Source organism: Anopheles coluzzii, chromosome 2, assembly GCF_943734685.1.
Source record: "Anopheles coluzzii chromosome 2, AcolN3, whole genome shotgun sequence".
NCBI lineage: Eukaryota > Metazoa > Arthropoda > Insecta > Diptera > Culicidae > Anopheles > Anopheles coluzzii.
Window position 1 is genome coordinate 125,626,436 of NC_064670.1, and position 23,163 is coordinate 125,649,598.

The 23,163-nt window shown below is 47.3% G+C and overlaps 4 protein-coding genes, 1 long non-coding RNA gene and 2 other non-coding genes across 7 annotated transcripts; 5 read left to right on the forward strand and 2 right to left on the reverse strand.

The window, feature by feature from the left end:
• The first annotated feature begins 3,150 nt into the window (after positions 1-3,150).
• Positions 3,151-5,142, forward strand: LOC120948430 (uncharacterized). Its single transcript, XM_040364731.2, has one exon. The coding sequence runs from the start codon at positions 3,829-3,831 to the stop codon at positions 5,038-5,040; it is 1,212 nt and encodes a 403-aa protein (XP_040220665.2). The 5' UTR covers positions 3,151-3,828; the 3' UTR covers positions 5,041-5,142.
• A 145-nt stretch (positions 5,143-5,287) lies between these two features.
• LOC120948432 (serpin B5-like) lies at positions 5,288-8,083 on the forward strand. The gene is made up of 3 exons (XM_040364733.2): positions 5,288-5,473; positions 6,767-6,828; positions 6,949-8,083. The coding sequence occupies exons 1-3, from the start codon at positions 5,419-5,421 to the stop codon at positions 8,005-8,007; spliced, it is 1,176 nt and encodes a 391-aa protein (XP_040220667.2). The 5' UTR covers positions 5,288-5,418; the 3' UTR covers positions 8,008-8,083.
• LOC125906480 (uncharacterized) lies at positions 5,794-6,204 on the forward strand. Its single transcript, XR_007451847.1, has 2 exons — positions 5,794-5,846; positions 6,022-6,204. It is a non-coding gene; the product is annotated as an uncharacterized LOC125906480 (long non-coding RNA).
• A 2,189-nt stretch (positions 8,084-10,272) lies between the features above and the next one.
• On the reverse strand, positions 10,273-12,055 carry LOC120948431 (heterochromatin-associated protein MENT-like). The gene is made up of 2 exons (XM_040364732.2): positions 10,611-12,055; positions 10,273-10,525 (listed from the first exon to the last, which is right to left on the reverse strand). The coding sequence occupies exons 1-2, from the start codon at positions 11,683-11,685 to the stop codon at positions 10,401-10,403; spliced, it is 1,200 nt and encodes a 399-aa protein (XP_040220666.2). The 5' UTR covers positions 11,686-12,055; the 3' UTR covers positions 10,273-10,400.
• A 1,158-nt stretch (positions 12,056-13,213) lies between these two features.
• Trnak-cuu (transfer RNA lysine (anticodon CUU)) lies at positions 13,214-13,286 on the forward strand. The gene has a single exon. It is a non-coding gene; the product is annotated as a tRNA-Lys (tRNA).
• A 353-nt stretch (positions 13,287-13,639) lies between these two features.
• Positions 13,640-13,711, reverse strand: Trnaq-cug (transfer RNA glutamine (anticodon CUG)). Its single transcript has one exon. It is a non-coding gene; the product is annotated as a tRNA-Gln (tRNA).
• Positions 13,712-14,354: 643 nt separating this feature from the next.
• On the forward strand, positions 14,355-21,632 carry LOC120951339 (protein extra-macrochaetae). Its single transcript, XM_040370005.2, has 2 exons — positions 14,355-15,532; positions 15,781-21,632. Coding segments are annotated over exons 1-2 (462 nt in total). The 5' UTR covers positions 14,355-15,071; the 3' UTR covers positions 15,782-21,632.
• Positions 21,633-23,163: the final 1,531 nt, after the last annotated feature.

Genomic DNA, 23,163 nt, shown 5'->3' on the forward strand with positions numbered 1-23,163 from the left:
CATATACCTCTCCAATGTTGGTACCGTTGTATTTGTGTTGTTTACTTGATGATGGTTTTGACATTTCTATGTTGTGTTTATGATTTGTCTTTCAAAGTTCATATGATCATGTTATCTATGTTTTTGTGTGCTGTTCAAACTTGCGGTTTTTTTTCCATTATAGGGAGATTTTTGTGTCTTGTATGAATCTAATTATTTCCTTTATTATTTTTCCATCATTATTTTTCCAGTGTTTGCGAAATAGGTCTTCTTGGATGTTGGGATATTTCTGTCTTTCATTGTTGTATTTTGTACAGTGAAATATTTGGTGTTTGCCCGTTTCCTGTACTTGGCAAACATCGCATATATCATTTTCTTCTATTTTAAGTATTTTTAGCCAGTATTTGGAGAAGTCATGTCCTGTTAGTATCCGATTCATAGTCTTTATTTCATTTGCATTGATATTTATCGTTTTATGCCAGTTATCTCTTTTGAATTCTTTCTGGTATTCTGCGAATTTTTTCCCTTTATGTTGTATTTCCGTTGTGTACCATTCCTGCGTTTCAAAAATCATTCTTTGTTGAAACATAAGTTTGATGTCACTTTTTCTTAATTTGTTTTCCATAATGTTGTCTGCCGTCACTCCTTTTTTTGCTAAGGCATCCGCCTTTTCATTACCTTCGATATCGATATGTCCCGGTAACCATCTGATTTGTGCATTTATTTTTAAACTGTTTTTAATAATATTGTATGTACTTTCCTCTATATTGTTGTTATATTGTTCCCTTTTGATGATGCTGCAAGCCGCTTTACTGTCCGTATATAGTATAGGATTTATTATGTTGTTTTCCACTGCTATTTGTAGTGCCTTATCTATTGCAGTCAGTTCTACTGAGGTAATGGGTGTGTTGTTTTTTAATTTATATTTGTAACTCCAGTACATATTTTTGTTGTGTGGCTTGATGTATATACCTATACCACAACCGTCATCTGTTCTGCTTCCATCCGTGTAAATAATTGTGTTTGTTTTTCTAAAAAACTCTATTTCTTGTTGGTAATGTCTTTTGAGGATTTGTTTGTTTGTATGTTGATTTTTCGTTATATTATCCGGGGCATTGGATATTATCGATACTCTTTTAGTGTTATCATTTATTACTATATTATCCATTTTGTTTATGATATTTTTGTTTTCTTCATACAATTTTTCGTAATATGTTTTGTGCTTGTTGTTGTTGTTTCTGGTGTTGTTATTTTGGTTTCTGTCACATAGTAGATTTCTGTGAATTTTTGAATGTGCAATCTCTTTTGCTTGCTCATTGCTCGCGAGGTATTTTGCTCTTATGCCTAAAGGAATTTCTGCCGCTATGGCCATTAGTGAGGGTATAGGAGTTGTTTTGGTACATCCTGTAACTTTTCTTAGAGATTGATTTTGTATTGTATCTAACTGTTTCAGTAGTTCTTTTTTTGCATTTCTTATTGATGCTGTTCCTATTTCTAAGTTGCTTCTAATAAAACTTCTGTGAATTTGTATTGTTTTGTTAGGATTTAATTTATTGCGATAATTACAAATTCTTTTTATTGTCATTAGTCTTTTTTGTGTTTTTGTTTTCATAGCATCACAGAGTGTTCTTAAGGTGGACCTTTGCGAGCGTCTAAACAGGATATGCATTCCCGAATCACATTCATTATGTAAATATTGTAACAGAAAACAACAGCACTAGCAGCGCTTGAAAGTATGGGAAAAAACGAACCTTCACGGCAAGTTCCAACTAGCAATCAAGGCAGAAAAAAAGGGAAAAAGGGAAAAGCAATACACAACCGTTATGCATCGTCGAGCTATGCGCACCTGAGAATTTCTTGAACTTGTTGTGCCGACAGCCAAAAACTTTCTTTCAGCAGTGTTTGTGCCCAAGGCAGAAGGGCAACAAAAAAAAACGTAAAAGAATCTTCAACCTCAGCCGGACGGATGGAAGTGGTGTTTGAGCAGCAACGCAGTGGGAAAACATTTAGCGATAAAGCATCCGAAAAGAAAGATCAAGAAAATCATTCAGGAGACGACGGGCTCTTTAATGGGCCTCATAGTAGGCGAGGCTTTATGATCTGCACGTGTGCGTCGCCGAGGGAGCAGCAGCAGCAGCAGCAGCAATGAAGAACAAGCAAGTGTGAAGCCACGAAGATGTTGAACACATAAGAAAGTTAACAACTTCGCCTCCCCAGGCCGCGCGGAAACATGCGAAGGAGCGCGCAAAGCAGAACAGAGAGACCAAGCCGGGTCCGAAGCCTTCCAAGCTTTCGGTGTGCGGGATGAAGTGATTGAAAAAGGCAGAACAGGATCCCCCGGTCATGCAAGGTCATAGCTATCATGGCGGTTTGATGGGGTGAGTCGAGCACAGCACAGCTTATAAATGCATTGCCTGCTCCTGCAACAGCCAAGGGATTGTTCGGAGGGGCGGCCTGAGGGCCTTTTGTTTGCCTGCACTGTCCCTGTTTGTTGTCGGCGGGTAGATATACCGGTGACGGTGAGCCGTAAAAAGGTTACTTTTACGACCTGTTCCCACGATTTCCACCGTAGCTATCTTTTAAAAACCCTCCTAAGAAGCTGCCTCGATCTCAAGGAAGCACCTCCACCATTCCATTCCATTGACAAAAGGTAGGAGACGCTGACGAGATCGGGAAACAGGTACACAGGGATAGCACGGTTCGGGGCCGTACTGGGAGAGAACGTGATTTTGAAACGCCTTTTTGCATAAGTTTGCACCGAAGGGAAGATAAGATGAAGCGACGGACGTTCGTCATGATGAAGCCGCCTAACAGGAAAGGATAATAAAAGCCCGGGGTTTTGTTTAAAAAAAAAAGGAACGAGGGACAGTGTATGGTAAAACAACACAACACATTAAGCACTTAAGGTCCTTGATGAGTATGGCGGATGGGTCAGAGAAACGTGTTTGTACCTGTTGTGGCAAGCCCGTCATTGAACAATTACAATCCTTTATATAATGTTGTAGGATGGATGGACAAGTACGCCAACTCGTCGAGGATCTCCTTAATAGAATAAACCTTAAAAAACAAAGAGTTTTTTGCTTCGTTCGATACAACTCTAAACTGTTTTGATCACATACGATCAGACAAGTTTCGAACATGATGATTACCATGCGCTGAACTATTTCGCCCTGTCGACGTCAGAGGAAATGATCGAGATCGGACGACGGTCGGCTGTCTGGCTGCATCAGATGCTTCGATTAAATCCAATCACTCAATCACGCAGTGAGTCGGTGTATGTAACCACTGGTCACTGCTACAACTACGCTCATATTGCGTCTGTACTAGGCTTATCTGCTGTGTGTAGCAGAGCAGCTTTGAATAATCCAAACAACTTTACAACCACACCAAACCAAACCATTGTTGATGGTAGCATTGCGCGCAACCGACCAAGCCAAAGTGACCGAATCTAAAGTGGCATCAGCCCTGCCTGGACAGTGATGTACCGAAAGTGATTCCGCAGTGAGTGCAGCATAAACACTACACCCCAACGGGGGCAAAGGACGGACAGCATCATCGGCGAGGTCATCATCACGCTACTAGCGGACGTCGTCCGTACCCATCATAATCATATATACTCGCTCGTACCTCGTACCGCTGCATCAACAAACCGCGCCCGATCAATTGTGTCAAATTGTTTCTATTTTGAGGTGTATATTATTTTTAAAACTCCCCCTCGCTCGCCCTCGCCCTCTTGCGTGCGGGTTTGGGGCACGGATTAAGCGGAATTGCAGTCGGAATCCGGTACGGGGCTGGTGCAGTCGAGCGTGAGGCGTGCGAGCTAGTGCGAACGTACGAGAACCGAGTGTCATGTGGTATGGTACGGTTGTGCTGTTCCTGTTGTGGGTGCTGGCCGAATCCGGTTCCGGTGTGGGCGGCCTGACGCAGCTGCGCTTCCCGTACAGCACCACCAACTTCAGCCTCAGCCTGTACAAGGCGGCGTTCAAGCCGGAGCAGAACGTGGTCGTCGCACCGTTCACCCTGCAGAACAGCATAGCGATGCTGTACTCGATCGCAACCGGGACAACACGTGACCGGTTGCGGGAGGTGTTCGGTCTGCCGGCCAACTTTACCGAGTTCATCATCAACCAGAAGCTGCTGCACTACACGCTCAGCGATGCCGGCGGTTCGGAGGGCTTTCGCATGAAGAACCGCATCATCGTGAACGGATTCCGCGAGGTGGATGCCCGCATGCGGGACATCATGCACGAGGACCTGGACACGGTGCTGATGTACTTCGATTTCGCCCAGCGCGAAGGCGTCGTGCGACGGGCCAACCACTTCCTTAGCATGCGCACGAACGGCCTCATCCGGGACACGCTCTTCCTCGGCGATGTGCCGAAGCAGCTGCAGATGATACAGCTGAGTGCCGGCTCGTTCCGGCCACCGTTTGCGAGCGGGTTCGATGCGCGGGACACGATCGCGCGCGACTTTCGGACCGGCTGGATCGACAAGCTCTACCAAACGACGACCATGTTCAAGGAGGGCGATTTCCGGTTCGCCCGCATCCCGGAGCTGGAGATCGAGGTGCTCGAGCTGCCGTTCCATTCGCGCAGCGATTCGGCCCTGTGGATTATGCTGCCCGATCGGGACGCCGAACTGGACCGCATTGTGAAGGCGCTCGAGCCGGAGCACTTTGACGCGATACAGGCGCACTTTAGCGTGAAGCGGGCCGGGATTGTGGTGCCAGTCTTCTCGATCAAGACGGAGTTCAATGCGACCGATTTCCTGCGCGACACGATCGGGCTGGACGCGCTGTTTCGGTTGCGCGAGCTGCGCTTCTTCGACGATCACGATTCCGCGCTGGACGGGGTGATGCATCGGGCCGCCATCAGCGTGCACGAACGGTCGGCGGAAGCGGGTGGTGTCGCCACGGTGCACAGCTTCAGCAAGCGCAGTGCCCCGGCCGCCTACCAGTTCTACGTGGGACGTTCGTTTCTGTTTGCCCTGGTGAAGCGATCCTCCAAGCAGCTCCTGTTCATCGGTCACCTCTACAGGCCCCACGATCTGGTGGAAGTGTGATGGGCGCAGAGCGTGTGCGCTTGTTGACTGTGCTGGAGTTTTTAGAGAAATAAGAGAAACACACATACATACACATACACCAAATGATGCGCGGGAGAATCATTCCTTTTGCTCAAACACAACATCAACCCCAAGTATCCGAAAGTTGGTATCGTGCTGCGTAGCGTTGTTGTAGGAATCGCAGTATGCTATGCTGCTGCTGCTTACGTTTGTCTCGCGAGAGCGGACCAATGCTTCTCAACGTTTGCGCGAATGTTGTGGTGTGCCGGCCGGTCGCTTTTTTGGGCTGAGCGAATTTCGCAACACTGTCGCACCATGGTGCGTATGCGAGAACTGCGGTTCGTGTCGTGAGTCTGGCGTTGGTTCGTGAAGCGCGATATGGTGTTGTTCTCTGTGCTCTTGACCTCTTCTGTGGCCATCGATGTCCCCCCCGGTAGGTGTTTTGCACCACCCTACTAGCAATGAGAATGTAAAAGTGTGCGTCTTTCAGGCGAGGGGCATGTAGAAGCAGGGGGAGACGGTTGGAAATACGCGGAATTACGCGGCGGCGAGAGCGTGTTTTGCTTTCTACACAGTTTTCGCACTCACACAATCACACATGTGTGAATGTGTGCGTTCACTTTCAGCCAGCGCGCTCAGTTTGGTTTTCTCGCAGTGGCTTGCTGGTGTCGGTGTCTCGCTCGCACTAGTGCAGCGAGTGTTCCTCGTGCGTTCCCTTTCTTGCTACCACACAAAATCGTCAGTACAGTCCAAGCCTTCGCAGTGTGAGGCCGCGCGCGTTTTAGCCTAAGTCCCGGGCGCTCGATGTAATTTGAAGTGAAGTGTTGAAGTGTTATTTATTTCAATTCACATTATTACGGCCTCGGTCGTATTTTCAAGTGTTGAAGTGTTGTGCGCATTGAAATAAAGCAGCGTTAATCTTTCATAATTCAACATGAATATGTAAATTATGCTGCTTTATTTCAATGCTTTTTTTTACAGTATTCAACATACACAACATACAGGCAGTAAGGCGGGTGCTTGAAGTGACGATTTTTTTAAATTATTTATAATAAAAAATATGTGTGGTTTTGTGGCAAGATTGTGGTTAGCGATGTGTGGAACTGTGCCTTAAGTTTCAATAAAGTGTTAAAATATCAAACGAGTTTGATGTAATTAAATTTATTTCGATGCATGCGATTTTATTACGCAGCAAATCTAAGTGAACGAAAGCGCACAGCGCACAACGCGCAACGAAAGAAACGAGGGGGAGGGGGTGTTCAGCGCAGCGCGCAAGTGCGGCAACAGCGCAGCGCAAACCGAAAGAAACGCGAGAGAGCAAGAACAGCTGATCCGCGCTCCAGCGCAGCGCGAGAGGGAAAAAACGGGAGGGAGGGGGTATCAGCTGATCAGCTGTTTTGTATCGCGAGAGCGCCCCATGTAATTTGAAGGCAAACGAGAGAGCGCTGCGCGCGCTTGCTCTCAATTCGGAAAAAAATCACTGCCGCTCGACTATGGCGGACAATACAACTTCGACCGAACCCCTTCCCCCTGTTTCTACATGCCCCTCGCCTGTAAATTTCGTTCTCTTTGTCTGTCGGGTCTACATGCCCCTCGCCTGTAAATTTCGTTCTCTTTGTCTGTCGGGCATCGTTCCGTTTTGTTTGGCTCCGCAAGTGAACACGTACAATTGCGCGTCTAACACATCCGTTCATTTGTTGTACCATATTCTCGCAAACTCTTTTAGATCCCACGACGGATGATGCGATTGTAGCGGCGAACAACAAATTTACGCTCGAGTACTTCAAGGTGCGTGACATCATCATCATCCCCATGCCCCATTCCGCGAATCTCCATCTCATAACCCCATCTCACATTCGAATGTATTCTCTCTCACTCTCACTCTCTTGGCTTCAACTCAATCGCCAGGCATGCTACGATGAGAAGTGCAACTGTGCCGTCTCGCCGTATCACGTGCGGTTGGCACTGTCGATGTTCTATCCGCTTGCCGGTGCTGCAGTACAGGAAGACTTCCAGGTCGCGTTCGGGCTGCCGGAAGATGTGCATGCAGCCATTGAGCAGCAGCAACGGCTAGCTCAGCAGCTGCACGATGGCCAACACCTGAAGGCACTTTCGTTCGTGCTGGTGGAGGAAACGCTCCGGCTGGACAGTGAGTTTGAGCGACTGTTTCACCGCACCTTTCAGACCACGGTCGAGCCGGTCGATCTGACGGATGACATACCGTCCGCGCTGGCCGTTAATTCCTTCTACCAGCGTGCCAACACCGAGATTGAAGATTTCATCGGCGAGGGCGATGTGTTTTCGTTGCCTCCCTGTCACAAGCTGATGCTATTCAGCGGTGTGTCCGTGCTGACACCGTTGGCGATTCGGTTCAATCCTGCCGATACGGCGCTGGAGCTGTTTCAATTTATAAATGCGCCAACCCAGCGTGTGTCCACCATGCACACGACAGCCTTCGTTCGTCGCTGCCTGCACAACGAGCTCCGCTGTAAGGTGGTGGACATACCCTTCGATGCAGCCAGCGGACTGTCCATGCTGGTGCTGCTACCGTACGACGGCACGGAGCTACGCCAGATCGTGAACAGCATCACACCGGCCCACCTGGCGCAGATCGATGAGCGGCTGCAGTCGTGCTGGACGGATCTAAAGCTGCCAAAGTTTTTCGTGCGCGAAAAAACTGACCCAAAGCAAACGCTGGGAAAGTTGGGCTATGGCGGAGTGTTTGAAATAGACGATCTGCACGTATTTCACGACTCCGGCTGGACGCGGCTGAATGGGTTCATTCAGCACTGCTACCTAGCGGTGAGCGAGAGCGGCAGCGGCATCCCCGCACCACCGGACACACCCAGCGAGTTTGAGTTTCACGCCAACCGCCCGTTTATGTTTCTCATACGCCGTACAATGGACGGAAATGTGTTGCAAGTGGGCAACTTTTCCAAATACATCGATCCCGATGAACAGTTTTGAGTGGGACGGATGTGTTTGTACAGTTGAGCAATAAAAGAATCTAATAGAAATGGACTAAATCCCCTTCATCGATCGATTGGCTGTCCGGTGACACCTCAATGCGTCGGGGTGGGGCGTAATGCGTAACAGACGGCTTGGGAGCCACCAAACGCGCAAGGTTAGTCAACCAAGACGGAGCCAGGGGTGGCGGCAAGGTGCGTAAATGCAAATTCACCAACAAATGCCACCAACCATGTCCACCGGACGGTGTCTTTTGATTGTAATTGTCTCAAGGGTCCCGGTGGTGTAAGCCACAAGGGGTGTAAGAAAGACACCCCTGCCACGGCACAGCTGGGTGGCCATGAACATGGAAATGAAGCGATCGAGCTGCAAGATAAGTGGTGCATATTTTTTACGTTTTTCTCCCCCCTGTAACAGAGCGGTTCCCATGAGAGTTGTTACCCGAGGAAAGAAACAATACGCCAGCAAAGCGCGTAAAACAGGTGCCACCCGTGTTTCGGCCGTTGCTGTTACGCTTCCATCCATTTCGAAAACTCGTTTGACCTTTTGTTTCTTTTCCTCTATGCGACGATATTATGCGCGCACTCGAACCCCGTTTGGCATCGGGAAGCCTTTTAAATCTATCCCATCCAAACACAAACACAACGCTGTTCTAATTGAGAGATGAAAATCAATGTCAATACAGAAACTCGGCAAAAAAAATGGAATCGTTTGGCCAGCGTGTAACGGTTGGAACTCTAGTCCCTGTGCACGGGGCCCTAACCCCCTATCGCTCGGGAAAGTGCAGTTTAATTTGGAAAATAAAATATTCCTAAACCATTTGCTACCAGTGGCAGATGCTGGCCATGTGTACTGCCTGCCTGTCTGCCAATCCGAAGGGGACATCGACATCGGCGACATGTGTTTGGTACTAATGCTTCCGCCGTTGGCGGTTCTTCTCAGCCAGCCGGCAACTGCAAACGCGCAAGGGAAATTCGGCTTCTGCTGCAGAACACATTTTGTGCACGTCTTGCCAAATCAAAGCCATCTCTCGCCTCGGCTATAGTCCTCTCGCACGGAGTCGGTCCTTCCGGTGCGAGGTATCTAATCTCGAGGAGTGAACGCGGCGCAACCCGCTGCTGACCCGCACAAGGATCGTAACGACACGGCGAGTGGCGTTTTTCATCAGCTGCTGAGAGCAGCGCCGTCGTCAACAAATAATAAGCGCGCGCGCGCGCGCTCACCCGTCCTTGCCCGAACGCTTGCCCGGAACAGCTGACAGTGGTCTCGTGAGAAACAAACGCTCCTCCCGTGTTGTGGTCCTTACAGCCATTCACCCCTGTTGTGGTAACCGTTGTTTCTGTGTGCTGCTGCTACACCTTTGGCGGATTGTCTGCTGCAGCCGGCCAAGCGCTCTCGGCTCAGCTTTTGTCAGCTGGCTGGATGCGATAAGGGTCGCTGGAAGTGTGTGGCACGGTGGCGCGAGGGTTGCCGTTCAAAGCGATTGCCAATAGAAGAAGCGGCATAGCGGCTGCGGCTGTTCGCGAGCGCAGCAACGTAACGTCACCTTTTTTCTACACCGGCAGTTAGGGGCAGCGATGGATAAAAATATCGCTGCCTAGCCGTCTTTGACTTCGGTAGCAGCAGCAGCAGCAGCATTTCCTTGCGTCCATGCAGAGCAGAAGCGGAAAAGCAATCGTAGATGGCTTGGCAAACGGAAAAGTCAATGAGCGCGCGCGTGTGTCTTGCGCCACCGTTGCGCGTTACTGATGAGTAACGCAAGATGTGCGGTGCGCGACTCATCTGCCTATATCGGTAGCGGCGCCATATGTGCGTCATGTCATTCACTTTCCGCCAGCCCCTATAACAGCGAGCTTCCACATGCTTCCCGGCCTAATAATAATCCACACCCCGTGCGGACGGCTGCACGATAGATTTCCAGGGGGTATAGGAGCGATAGGTGCTCTCCTGGTCCGACCTGGGTGGGAAACACAGGGAGAGCAAGCGGTTCGCCGTGGCCCACAGAGAGAGAGCATGTGCGCCGCGCCAGTTGCATCCGCAGCGCAAATGCAATTAGCATCTGCTTTTCGTTCCTACTCTCTTTTTTTTTTAATTTCCCCTGAGGTCCTACCGTGCGCAATCGATTCCGGGGGCAGTGGGTTTGTTTACTGCGTGTTTTTTTTATTCGCGTCCCTTAATCGTTACGGTTCTATTTTCTTTCTCAATTGACTCTTGGGACGTGAGTCTCGCGACACAAGCACCTGCAAGCAATGTCTCACACGAATGTGAAGTTTATGTTTTTGTTTTTTTTTGTTGATCATTAAAACTGTATCATTACTTTATGTATCCACTTCCGGATTTGGCGGAAGACTACTGGCCCATCATCACCCGTCCTCTCTTCCCATACGGAATAGCTAGTTGTGGTTAGAATAGTGTCCCACGAACAGGATCGTGTCGATCGACAGCTTCTTGATGATGAATATGAACGGCCGATCCACCCGGAACTGTGTATTGCGGACACGGAATTTCGTCCCAACGGCTGTTTTGAAAAGGGTTGAAAAAAATAACGGATCAGTTAGCAGATGTAATTTCGATGGTGTGATGTTTTTCAATATAAAACTTACATGTAACGGCTGCCGCTTCGGTTCCGTTTTCGTCCACCTGCACAAAGGTGCTTTGCTTCAGCGCTCCCAGCATCGATTTGTGGTCCCGGAAGACCGCAAACCCTTCCCGATCGAACAGCGTTTCGTGGCCCATGCGCTTCAGCACGTCCCGCGCATCATGGCTGTCTTCGATGGTGAACTTGGGCAGCCACAGATCCACCATCTTCGGCGCGACCGACGTTTCCAGCTCGTCCAGCAGTTCGGCCGACAGCAGCTCGAACAGCTCCTCGAACGTACCGTCCCGGTGGGGCAGCAGGATCCACATGGTAAGATCACTCTCCTCACTGTACGGCAGCTGGACGGCGTGGAACTTGGGCTGGGCGTAGTACAGCACCTCCAGCGCGACGCTCATCATCTCCACCGATGCCGGTCCGTTGCGGAACTGGAACGTTTGGCCGACGGTTTGCTCCATCGCAAACTTCTGCGCCCAGTCGGCCCGCATGTGCAGCGCGTTCAGCAGCATCAGCTCCGCGTTCACGTCAATGTCCGATTCGGCCAGATAGTCGCGGATGCGTCCCCCGGTGACCTGCACCGCCCATTCGTTGACGTCCTCCACCACGGCCCGTCGATTGGCAAACACTACGGTACGAGGTTTCACGCGAAAAATGGCCCTTGCCGCATCTTCCAGCTCCTGCGATAGCTGTCCCTCGGACTGTAGCAGGGCGAACGAGACGTTCAGGAAGCGGCTCTGCTCCAGATCGCTCACCAACTGCTCGGCATTCGCCCGGGCGTCCGATACGGCCGAGGGCAGATAGAAGGCACGCTGTACGGCTTCGCGGGTACCACTGTCCGTCACCTGATACAGGGCCGAGAAGGCCAGCCGGACAGCCAGCGGCGACACGACCGAGTTGCCGGAAGCCTTGAACGACTGCTTGAAGTACTGCACGGAAAAGTCGGCATCGCCAAAGCTCAGATCCGGACCACCGTTCGTCCCGATGGTTCCAGAGCTGGTGGTTCCTTGTCCTTCTGCTACGGTGATACACAGCCCCAGCAGCAGCGCTGCCGTAGCCACAAAACCGGCCGCCGCCAACTTCATGGTCACCACTGCCAAAGGTCGTCACACCGAGCAAGGGTGGTAGTAAGCTCGGTACACGCTAGGTCGGAGTGTTTCGGTGTGCTGTGGTGTGTGCGTGCGTGCTATGGCTTGGCCCCACACGTCCAGTTACAATGACCGAGGTATTGCTTCTCCGTTACGGCATCATTCGCCGACCCCGAAGTCTCCCGCGGGCGCCAGATTGACGGTGATTTCTTCCCGGTGTTTGCGTATGCGGTCGAGATCATCTCGCGTTTCTTGCATTTCAAAACCTGTTTGACCACTTTCTGGGCGACTCTCGCGCGTTCGCTTGCTCGCTGCTGGCCATCCCTAAGCATCACGTTGGACGGGATGGACACACGATTGGCTGCACATTCCTGTGAGGTGTTTGCCATGGCTGTAGTAGAACAAACACATCATGCGAGCGATGTGTTTTGCTTTTGGCCACCATGGGGTAGTAGGTGGGATGAAGAAAGACGAAAAATCATTCAATCACCACCACAGACCTGCGCGGGTACCACCATCATCACCACCATCATCATCGCACCTAAAATATTTTCATTATACATGTATGCGCTTAATTCTTTTAGTTATGGATGCAAGTAATGCTTGGTTGCCCATATTTAACAAGAGCGAGCGAACAATAAGAACTTTGTAAATATGGCTTTTTATGGTGGCCCTTGGTCATGCCGTTGTACCGAAATTTAATGAAGTTTAGGGCTCCGCTCCGGCCTTTGCGCTGGCATTACGCTCATGCTGCGTATCTTGGAACGGAAATCGATAATCAGCACACGTGCGTAAATACGAACACGTGTCTTGGCTGTCTAGATAAAAGGAAGGGCCACCATCATCACCCACGACGACGACGACGACGGCGCGGCCCCCAAGTCGCACCACAGTCGACCCATGCAAGGAGTTAAGTTACAGTGTGCGGCCAGGGGTTCAGCGGCCACATGCACACGGTTTGTGAGAGATGTGTGTTGTGTGCGCCCGCCCGTCCCCTGCATTTCCCACACGCGGTGCTTAAAAACTCTCCTCCGAGTGATGGTAGAGAGTGTGAGAAAGAGAGGGAGAAGGGCTTCGAAAAAAAGCAAAGGGATTCCCACAGGAACGCTTGCAGCTGCACAAATTTCGCACCGCTTCCAAACGTGGGAATCGAAAGAAGCTGCTGCTGCTGCTGCCGAGCCCGGGACGGGAAATGGCACAGCAGGAAACAATGCAACGGCACAACAACACAAAAAACACACGAAACCTAAGTGAAACCACCAATGTGATACGAGTTGTGGCAATCACAGCCCTGTAAAGTAAAGTAATGGCCAACTTAAAGGGGTTTTACGTGTGTTTTTTTTTTTGTTTTATTGAATGTTCTAAGATGCGCTAAAATGGTCACACAATTAGATACGACGAAGGAAGAGCCGAACCAAATCACGTTACACTATTTATGTAATGTGAACTAATGTGGTTAGGGATGAAAATTTAAAAATAAACAATCTGGGCGCCGGATTGTAAATATTCTGCTCTCTTCCCACAAGCCCGGCTAGCTCAGTCGGTAGAGCATGAGACTCTTAATCTCAGGGTCGTGGGTTCGAGCCCCACGTTGGGCGCGCGTGAAGCATTATTGTTTTTTGTTGTTGATCAATGTTTTAATTGTCTGCAGAGAAGATACACGTCTCTTGTAAAAGGTAAATGTGTAGATGAAAAAAGTATGCTGTTGATTCCATTAATATTTAAATGTTATTTCAATCCCTTTCGCTAAACGTCATACGGAACAGACAAATGACTAAAAAGGCATACGTGGATGCATCATACGTGTGTAACTAAGCAACCGCATTAGCCAGTTGCGCGGCACGCTTTGCCATCAACTGATGAAATGGCCAAGTGAGCTATTCAATTCATAAGAAAAAACATCAATGTACGCGCAAACATATTACAACAAAAAAGATCGATATTCCCTCGCAGGTTCCACCGAGATTTGAACTCGGATCGCAGGATTCAGAGTCCTGAGTGCTAACCGTTACACCATGGAACCTTCTTACCACTGCGCCGCTAACTAACAAATATAAACCTTCGGCGCCTGCTTGCGGCTGCTCAAACCACTTTTCAAACTACGATCCCGATCTCCCCCCCCCCACCTCATTACATGACGACGTCGCGGCAGGTTAAGCCAGAGCTGCGCGCGTACCCGCTTCCTTCTAACGATGATGATGCTGCGAGTCACTTAGTGTGCGATGAATCGAAAACAATCGAAACAAACACAAAGGAATGCAGCTGAACAATAATACACACACAACACGACCCCCACAATCAGTGGGCGCCTGGGCACGTCTCGTTCAACGATTAGCAGCGCGCACATCGTAAGGTGAGAGAGACGTGTGTGTGTGTGTTTGTAGGCCAAAACAGGCCAGCGAGATACTACAACTTGTTACAGCAGCCCCATATTGCTGTACGTAAAACTGTTAACAATTCATCTGACCTCGAATCATGTTTTGATACCTCGAAACTATTTTACCCTTCTTAAAATGCATGTAGTTCACAAGCATGTACAGAAAGTTGCTGTTATGATTTTAATTTCAGGTAAAACATTGTTTCGTTAGCGATGGCGGGTATGGGATTTTTTTTAATTCTTTTCTGCCCTCAAAATCCGTAGGAAGCTACTTGAGCCATACATGGATCATAGCCAAGCCTATCTTTCTTCGCTTCTACCCCGCCGAGGGGCCGTCGACAGGCTTCCGCTGTGCAGCATTATTGCCCGCAACATAAATGCTTCCATGGCACAAACTTCATGCAGCGCACACGCACACACCCGTACGGCGGTGCGCGAGAGCATACCCGAACACACCAACATAACCTCGAACGGCAGAAGAGTGAAACGGCAGGATTGCTGCGTAACACATACGTGCGTGCGTGCGAGAGAGAGAGAGCAGACTCACGAACGGGACTCGCGAGTCCGTACCCGCTGGAAACCATCATGCGTAGATGCAGTTCTCCCAGTTCTCACTCTGGCCCGAGCCGTTTTACAGTTGTGTCTTCTCTGATCTCTTCTCCGGGACGCACGCACGCACGCGAGCTTACCACGTCCATCCGTCCGCCGCCGTCGTCGTCGTTATTCGAATCGATTTTTAACTCAGGGCGCAGCCATCTTACGGTGGTGTCTGCAGCAGAGAAGAGTGTGCTCACGTCACCGTTCGAAAGTGCAAAAGTGTTTCGAGTTTAGTAGTAAAAGGTGGTGTGGTAGTGCCCAACGCTGCTCTCACAGCGCTTTTGTAACAACATCGTCAGCCCTATTCTGCGCCAGCGGTAGCAGTGAGTGTGTTGTGAGGTGAATTCGTTCGAGGTGAACAGTTTTGTGGCAGAATAAATAGTGTTGCACTGTGTGAAAAATCACGAATATGAAGGCCATCACGACCATGTGTGCGAAGAATGGTGGTGGTGCATCGCTGCCGGCGATTGCGACGGGTCGAGTGCAGCGCCATCGAGATGGTGAAAACGACGAAATCAAGTTGTATCTGTCGAAGCTGCGGGAGCTGGTTCCGTTCATGCCGAAAAACCGCAAACTGTCCAAGCTCGAGGTTATCCAAAACGTTATCGACTACATCTGCGAGCTGCAAAATGCACTCGATTCGCATCCCGCGGTCAACAGCTTCGACTCGTTGGCGGTGCTCCAGCAGCATCAGCAGCAGCAGCAGCAGCAACAACAGCAAGTTGGATACATGGTGGAATCAATCGATACTGTACCGGCGCATCCAGCAGCAGCAGCATCCAGGCAACCACTGGCGACCATCTTGAGCAGTGGGAGCAATGTTGCCGCCTCTAATATTAACGCTATTGGCGAGGGACTACAACAGCCTTGGTAAGTGTGTGTCTCTACTCACAGTAGGCCTTGATTTGGGGCGTAATGTTTGGGCCAATGAAAAAGTTTCTTCAAGTGCGAGCGCGGTGTTATTGAGGTTGACTCTCAATAGCAATAAAGACAGCATGTTTCTTTGCTGTTGCTAAAAGTTTTTCTAGATCTCTTCGATATAAATGCGCACCTGTTCCCATTCACCCCAACTCGCAACTAATCCACTCTCTATGTTTAATTGTTATCCTATCGTACAGATGGCGAACGGCAGCTGTCACTCGATTGCCCGTGGTACATCGCCAAGGGGTGATTTGCGCTCTTGCAGGGCAGCGCTCCGCCGCACGAACCTGTTCCAAACCATTGGCTTACAACATCTGTGATATTCCGTCGATACTGAGTCGCACGAGGAAGCCTCAACAGGCAGCATCGATGGGAGGACGTCGACTAAGCGCGACTGAAGGTTCTTCCTCCTTCTTCTCCTCGTCCTCGTCGAACTGAACGGGACTGAAACGAAAAGAGCGGTATAGGAGCCCTTCGGAACCCTTCGGAAGTTGGTGGGCCTTGTCCAATTGAACACAACTTTCCAACACCAACGGCTGTACCGCCAACCGGGGAAAGGTCGTCGGAGTCTTGCCAAGATTCCAGGGAGAGCCCTCGACTCCAGCCAGAGATGATCTCAGGATGTATTAGGATGCTCCACCGGTGCCAGAGTGTTGTGCCGTGCTGTGCCCCGTACAGCGGCACCATTTATGGGGCCAGGCGGCCAACCAGCGCAGCAGAACGGAGTGCTCTGTACGTGTGTGTGTGTGTGTGTGTGTGTGCGTGTGTGTGTGTGTCTGTGCGTGTGTTCACCGTTACAGCAGTGTTGCAACTGTCTCGGTGCCATTGCAGCAGCAGAACTCCTCGTTTCGGAGCGCTAATTTGGTTGATGAATTTATATTAAAAATAAATACCGTAATTAACACTAGCTGAGCAAGGTTCTACACATGTTGTCAACACTGATCCCATTTGAACGATCCGGCGCCATTATCTGACTCGGTTATTTTGATTTGTATTAAAAAAAAAATTTCATTCGTTACTCACTGAAGTCATTGCTGCACAATAGTCGAACACGTTTTGAGTACTAACTCATCATAAGACGCAGTCTGGTCTTTAAATCTATTCCACAAAACTTAACTCAACACAATATCACATAATAAAACAATTACTGTGGCTTTGAAATGTTCCTATTTCCAAGTCAATCGGCTCACTACTACAAGTCATACTAATCACGCTTATAGTAGGTATCTATGACTACCGGTAGCAGGAGCAGTACAATCATAGTTCACATGGTTTAACAAATCGGACACGCTACGCTCTTCGCTTGCGAACGACATTGACTGGAACTAAATCCATCATTTCTGACAAATACTCCGCAAGTCCTGCACAGCGCAAAAGTGAAGATCGCAAAGGTTCGGTGCAAATTAATTCGGATATTGATAATGATAAGATTAGCCCCATTCTTTCATTGTTTAGATCTCGCCGATGGAAAATATTGAACTGCACTGTTGTTCCATTTCTCCAGATTTATTTACGATGTTTCATCCTTTTTCCATGCATGTTTCTTCTATTGTAACGTGCCAGTTGTTGACAAGCGTGTGTTAGTTTATGATCTTCACATTCTTTGCTGCGCCGTCATCATCTCTCAATAGCGTGTTTACATCCCCACTTTAGTGACTTCCTTTTCCGCCATTCATCCGTGTTTCCCTTCCACTCTCTCTTTCTCTCTCTCTCTCTCTCTCTCTCTCTCTCTCTCTCTCTCTCTCTCTCCCTCTCGCTCTCTCTTTTTACTATATCTCATTCATGTAATCTGTAAAGTGGTGATGTGTCTCAGGCTCTCCTTTCCCCCTGCACAACATTCTGCCTACGCTCTTTATTGAGCATTGGCATGATCGTAATATCCTTTGATCGATCCTGATTCTTTCGATGTTTGTGTGCAACTTCGCCGGTTTGGGGTTGGGAGGGAGCGAAGATGCTAATATTTGCGTGTTTTCCTCTGTACTCGCTTCCGGATTTTCCTTCATTCCATGTTTAACTTATTGAAGAACCCTACTATTGTGTTTTTTTGAGAGTGTATGTGAGTGTTTCGTTTCGGTTCGTTTCGTGTTTAGTTGCTGTAAGACTATGCTACCGCTAATGCTCAATTTAAGTGCGCTTTCCCCTATACTGGCGATCTAGCTAAGCTCTAAGCTAATGTGTCAATCAGCACTCGCGAACGGGAAAAATGCACGTCAATCTACGTACTAAAATACTATTACTGGCCTGTGTTGCATTATTATTGCATTACTACACGTATTCTATCCTGAAAATGTACGACGTTAATTGGTGTGTAAAGAGGTGAAAGTTGTTTAACGATTCTGCTAACGAGAACTTCATCTCGAACTTATCAATGCTCCCCAGCAGCAAAGCATGTATGTTCCATCTGCACTACACCCGTGCGTCTTTTCTTTTATGTGTGTTGTTGCATTTTGCGTTTGCGTCACATCTTGCATTTAGGGAAGAAAATTGACTAAAACTTTTCAACTCTACTTCCACGACAACAGGAAAGATAGTTAGAGTGTCTATTTGTCCAAGGCGTGTTGTTGTGTCTACCTGTTGTCCTTGTCACGTGTCAACCATGCAGAAAAAGAAATCACGTTGTGCACTAAATGGTTTTGTTTTTGTTTTTTTTTTTTGCTTCTTGTAACACGTGTGCATTCGAAAACGAAAACAACGCGCTTTGGCTCACGCGCAACAGCTGCGCGAAACTTCACCGCCTACTACACCACAAGTAGTACACCTGCTGCTTCCAACTGCTCTGTACTGTACCGACTGACTCAACGCTATGCTTGAAGTAACAAGCACGAGAATGTTGGGATAGCAAATAAGATTGATTGAGAGAAAAATTGAGAGGGATTAAAGAGCAGAGGACAAATAAGATGAGATTTTGGAAGCGAACAACGAATGAGATGATGACACGCAGACCCAATAGGGAGGGACAACCAACAGCAGCTTGTTATTGATCACTAGCTATATTTGGTGTTGCTTCAAAATGTGCAGTTTGCTGTGTTTGCAGTTAAATTGGAATCCTTTCGAATTTGTGGTATTCGTAACGGTGGGACTTCAATAAAAGGAATCGTTTATTCCTCTCTACTTCAAATGCACCCCCAATGGATGCATTAAAATGGAAACTATTAAAAAAAACAACCAAACAGGGATATGTATCCAGGTAATGGTAGTGGTAATTAAGAGATGTTAACGATTTATGATTACCAAACGACAATTGTGACGTTCCTCCTGGTCTCCTACTTGCCTTATCCAACCACGATCTACTGTACTGCTGATTCGAAGGACTTTTACAGAATCATTAGCTATGCCCTCTCTCTCTCTCACTCTCCCCTACTCTTTCACTCTCTCGCTCTCTCCGGTATGAAACATGGATTTGAATCAAACACAGTAAGCCATGTAACAACATACCCAAAGGCAGAGGTGACAGATCCGGTTGTTGAATATCGAGTTTTTTTGTTCGCTTGCTCGTTTCTTATGTTTTTTTTTTTTCAATTTCCAACGGTTTAGTTTTTCTCTCAACGTCAATAACCAGCGAATGAATAAATGCAAAAGGCGATTAATAGTTAGCTTTTATCAACTTGTGTTTATTTTAAGATCTTCCTTATATAATTTTGAAAGCCATCACTTGATTTTGTATCGTGTACACGTGGTGTATGTGTGTGTGTGTCTGTTGTTTTCGTTTCTCATGTATTATTGGTAATGTTGATTTTTTTGTCTTCTCTGCACTGTAAATTATCCTTTATCTCTCCGTGTGTCCCGTCCTTCACCTCTCACACTCACGCACGCGGCTGTGGTTCGATGCACACACGCAGCATTGATCAACTGCATGTATTTGCCTCTGTGTGTGATGATGTGTGTGTATGTGTTTGGGTGCGTTGGAGTGTGAGGGTGGGGTGTCCTGTGCATCGATCACACGTGATCTAGGAAACGAATCTTGTCGAACACAAAAAAGGTTTCCCTCGCTCTATATATATATGTATACTCTCTAGAAAAAACGACTTGCTAACTTGTTACAGAAACAGAAAGAAAAACAACTCCTGCAAACAAATCCTACCAAACCAGTACACTCATTCATTATATTATGTTGTCTCAAGTTACACGCACTTCACACGCATATCATATTACAGCTTAAATAACGTAGTATGCTTTGCGAATTTCGAATCCATCGAACATAAATACAATACCGTTACCATAACACTCTATTGTTTTGCTTATTGCACGCCTTGTCTGTTCCGGCCTGCTACGTTTATAGATCGATTGACGTGATCCGGAAGAGAGTGATAATGAACTGACAGCCGGAGAAGGATAATGGTATTCTCTATTCTGGTGGTGGTGGTGCTCTTGCTTGTCTTGCTTGTGAACACTGTGTTGCGTGTTCCGATGTGTTTTTGTTTGTTATGTTTTGCCTATCGTTTTGTGATGTGTGGTTGTCGTATATCTGTGTGTTTGTGTTTTTGTATGTTTGATGTGATTCGTATTGATAGTTTTCATAGCACTGAACGTCTAGTTACTGAAGAGAGGAGTTACTTTTCTCTTATTTGTTTCTGTTTTACTTTCATTGAACTTCGCAATAACTTCAAAATGGACTTACGATTAAATGCAACAATTTACACGACTTTTTCTTCTTCTGTTATTACCTTTTTCTTTGTTTGTTTATGTTCGTCTGTTTGTTTGTTTGTTCTGTATATGTTTCGTTCACTTTTTACGCTGTTATCGCAATACCTCTTTACATATCAGTGAGTGTGTGGTGGTGTCTAGTATTTTTTAGTGTCATTTTTGTAGATTTCCCCTTTCGTCTCTCATGTTAGTGTCTGTTTGTTTTTGGTGTGGTTTGTGTGTGTATATTTATACCTTTTTTTTTGCTTGGTGTATGATTCTGATTGATTGATCAATTGTGTTGTTAGCTTTTAGGTAGGCGTTCTTCACCGGTGAGAACTATAATAGAATCAAGCGCATTTTTGTTCTGCTAGCTGCTTCTCCGCACCGCTCGCTGTGTGCTGTTTGCGCTTGCTTCGATTGTTCCGATTCAAGTTTGCAACATCAAGATTTCCAAATCAAATCAATTGCTTACGTTAGAAAGTGTTGAGTGTACAACATGTTGCACAGTTGCAGTTTGTTTGTAGCGAAATAGAGAGACAGAGGGAGAGAGAAAGAGAGATAGTTTTTAACTAAATATTTCTCCTCTTGCACATCACGATGCATCGCAGACTGGCAAAAATCGCGCACTTTTGCTACAATTTTTTACCTTTTTGCCAACTTCGAAACATGTACTTCTCTTCTTGCTTTGCGCTATGCCCTTCAATACGTTCAACTGCTAGCGCTGCGTAAACACACGATTAGCATCATACACGGCGCGCGCATAGCCAGCAGCATGGCCCGCAGGTGGGGCGCGTGTTTCTATAATGCAGCTTAACGCTACGCTTCACATCTGCTTCGCGTGATTACTAAGCGGTATCGCGAGCGAATAGCCTTAAAGTCGCAAACCGAGCGAAACCAACAACCCATATGTAGAGGCAGTAGTAGTGTATGTTTTAGACAAACAAAAGCGCCATTCAATCACGGAGCTTTGAAAAATCGGGCGAATATATGTGTAAAGTTTGTCTCCTTTCAACGCGAGCGAGATTCATATTAGATATTACTTTGTCGTTGCACTGCTGTTGTTGTTGTGTACTGTGTGGTGACAGTGTGTGCCCTTTACTATCGATTCGTGCGCCCGCCCGGCTCATCGGAATCGGAGGTTTCTACTACGAGTTCTGGTTGTTCTGATTTCTGTTTGTTACCGCGTTCGTTTGAGTTGAATTCTACGCGCCAGTTCTCCCTCACTGATGGTAAGGATGTCCAACCAACGCTACACTCCTCCTCTTTCACTGTGTGTTTTGTCTGTTTGTTTGCTTCATGTTTTTTTTCTTTGTTTTTGCACTATATTATTCTTCAGCGTACATTATTTTAACCACTCGTTTGTTAATTGATACAAGAGCAATAGAGAGAGAAAAATATATACTGTACAACAGGGTGCAGAATCTTTTCCTAGCCAGGTGTTCGTGTGTGTTTTTGTTCTGTGTTCTGGGATATCTGGCCTAACACTGTCACTACTATACGCCCGCAAAGGGCAGCCGTGTCAGTTGCAGTTAGTTGCCGGTTTGCCGTTAGTCGTCCTGTGCCGTCTCCAGTTTGCCCTCTCCTTTGCTTTGTGTGGTCTCTGCTACAGTGTTTGCGCGCTGATTCTATGCGCTTTGTCCGCGTACGTTTTGTACATACATGTTGTGGAATTAATCGCGATTATCCTGCAAACTCCATTCTCGTTCCATTGCAAACTCTATTATCGCTTCCGCTATTCCGTCTAATAATCTTGCTTCAAGTGTTTATATTCTGTGTACGAAATGTGTAAGAGTCAGGTGGTTGCTTTTGTTTTGCCTGTTACAATTGCTGGCAATTGCTTCCATTCTTGTTTGCTGCCCCTTCTCCTCCTCCTCCTCCACGTCCTCCTTTCCTTCTTCTTCTCCTTTTTCTCCTCCGATGCTGTCCTGCGTCCGCGTACACGGTTCCGTTCTGAAGATATATATATATATATAGTTTGCATTAAATAACTATTTAAGTGAATAGGCTATATTTTTGTGTTTTTCGCATTTTTCTTTTAGATGCTATGTGTATATAATTATGTATATATATATATACTTTTCTTATGATAATAACTATCAGCCAGCAACATTTGCTTCCATGCTTCTTTTTGCCACTTCAATCCCTCTTCCCTTCCTTTTTTTTATTGCAGGCAAGTAATCTCCGGTTGTCGTGTACTGGTCTCTCTCTCATCTTCTCAGCTTCTGCAACGCGTGCTACTATTGCCAATCGGGTACGGCTTAATTCAAGAGATGCAACTCCAAATCTAGCGAACATTACACTATTTTCTGTCGCCTTAAAATTGTGTTTTGATTACACTACAGTTTCGTTTACTTTCTTTCTTCCGTACTCCTACTCTTTCTCCTACTCCCCTTCTTACCATCTCTCTCACTTTCTGTGTGTCCACAATCTATTGTATTCTCACTGGTTGTTAATGATTTCACACGTGAACTTTGCCGACAGTCCCCGGCATCTGTTTGGGCTTGTGTAACGGACTTTTCATTTGCACTATTCTACCGTTTGCTGCTCATTTGTTTTTCATCTTCTTCTTCAAATACAGTATTGTTTAACTAATTATTTGCTTAATTTGGTATGCTTTGCAATTTCCATCCTCCATCGCTTAGGTGTAATAATCGCGGGGTTGAGTTTCACTTTCATCTTCACTTCTTTTACACCTTCGTTTGCTCCACCATGCTTGTTGCTTGTTTCGGTGGCCTTTCCACGGAGCTATCAGCTCCGTTCTGCATTAGCAATGAAAACTTCAACAGGAAATGATAATGCAAATCAGAAGCAGGATGGCGTACGTGACCGTCCTCCTAAATCGTCCACACACTGTTGCACCACACCTTTACTTGCAGTAGCAGCAGAGCTTGTGGAAAAAAAAACAATAACCATCCATCTGCCACAAAGAGTGCACACACACCACACCACAGCAC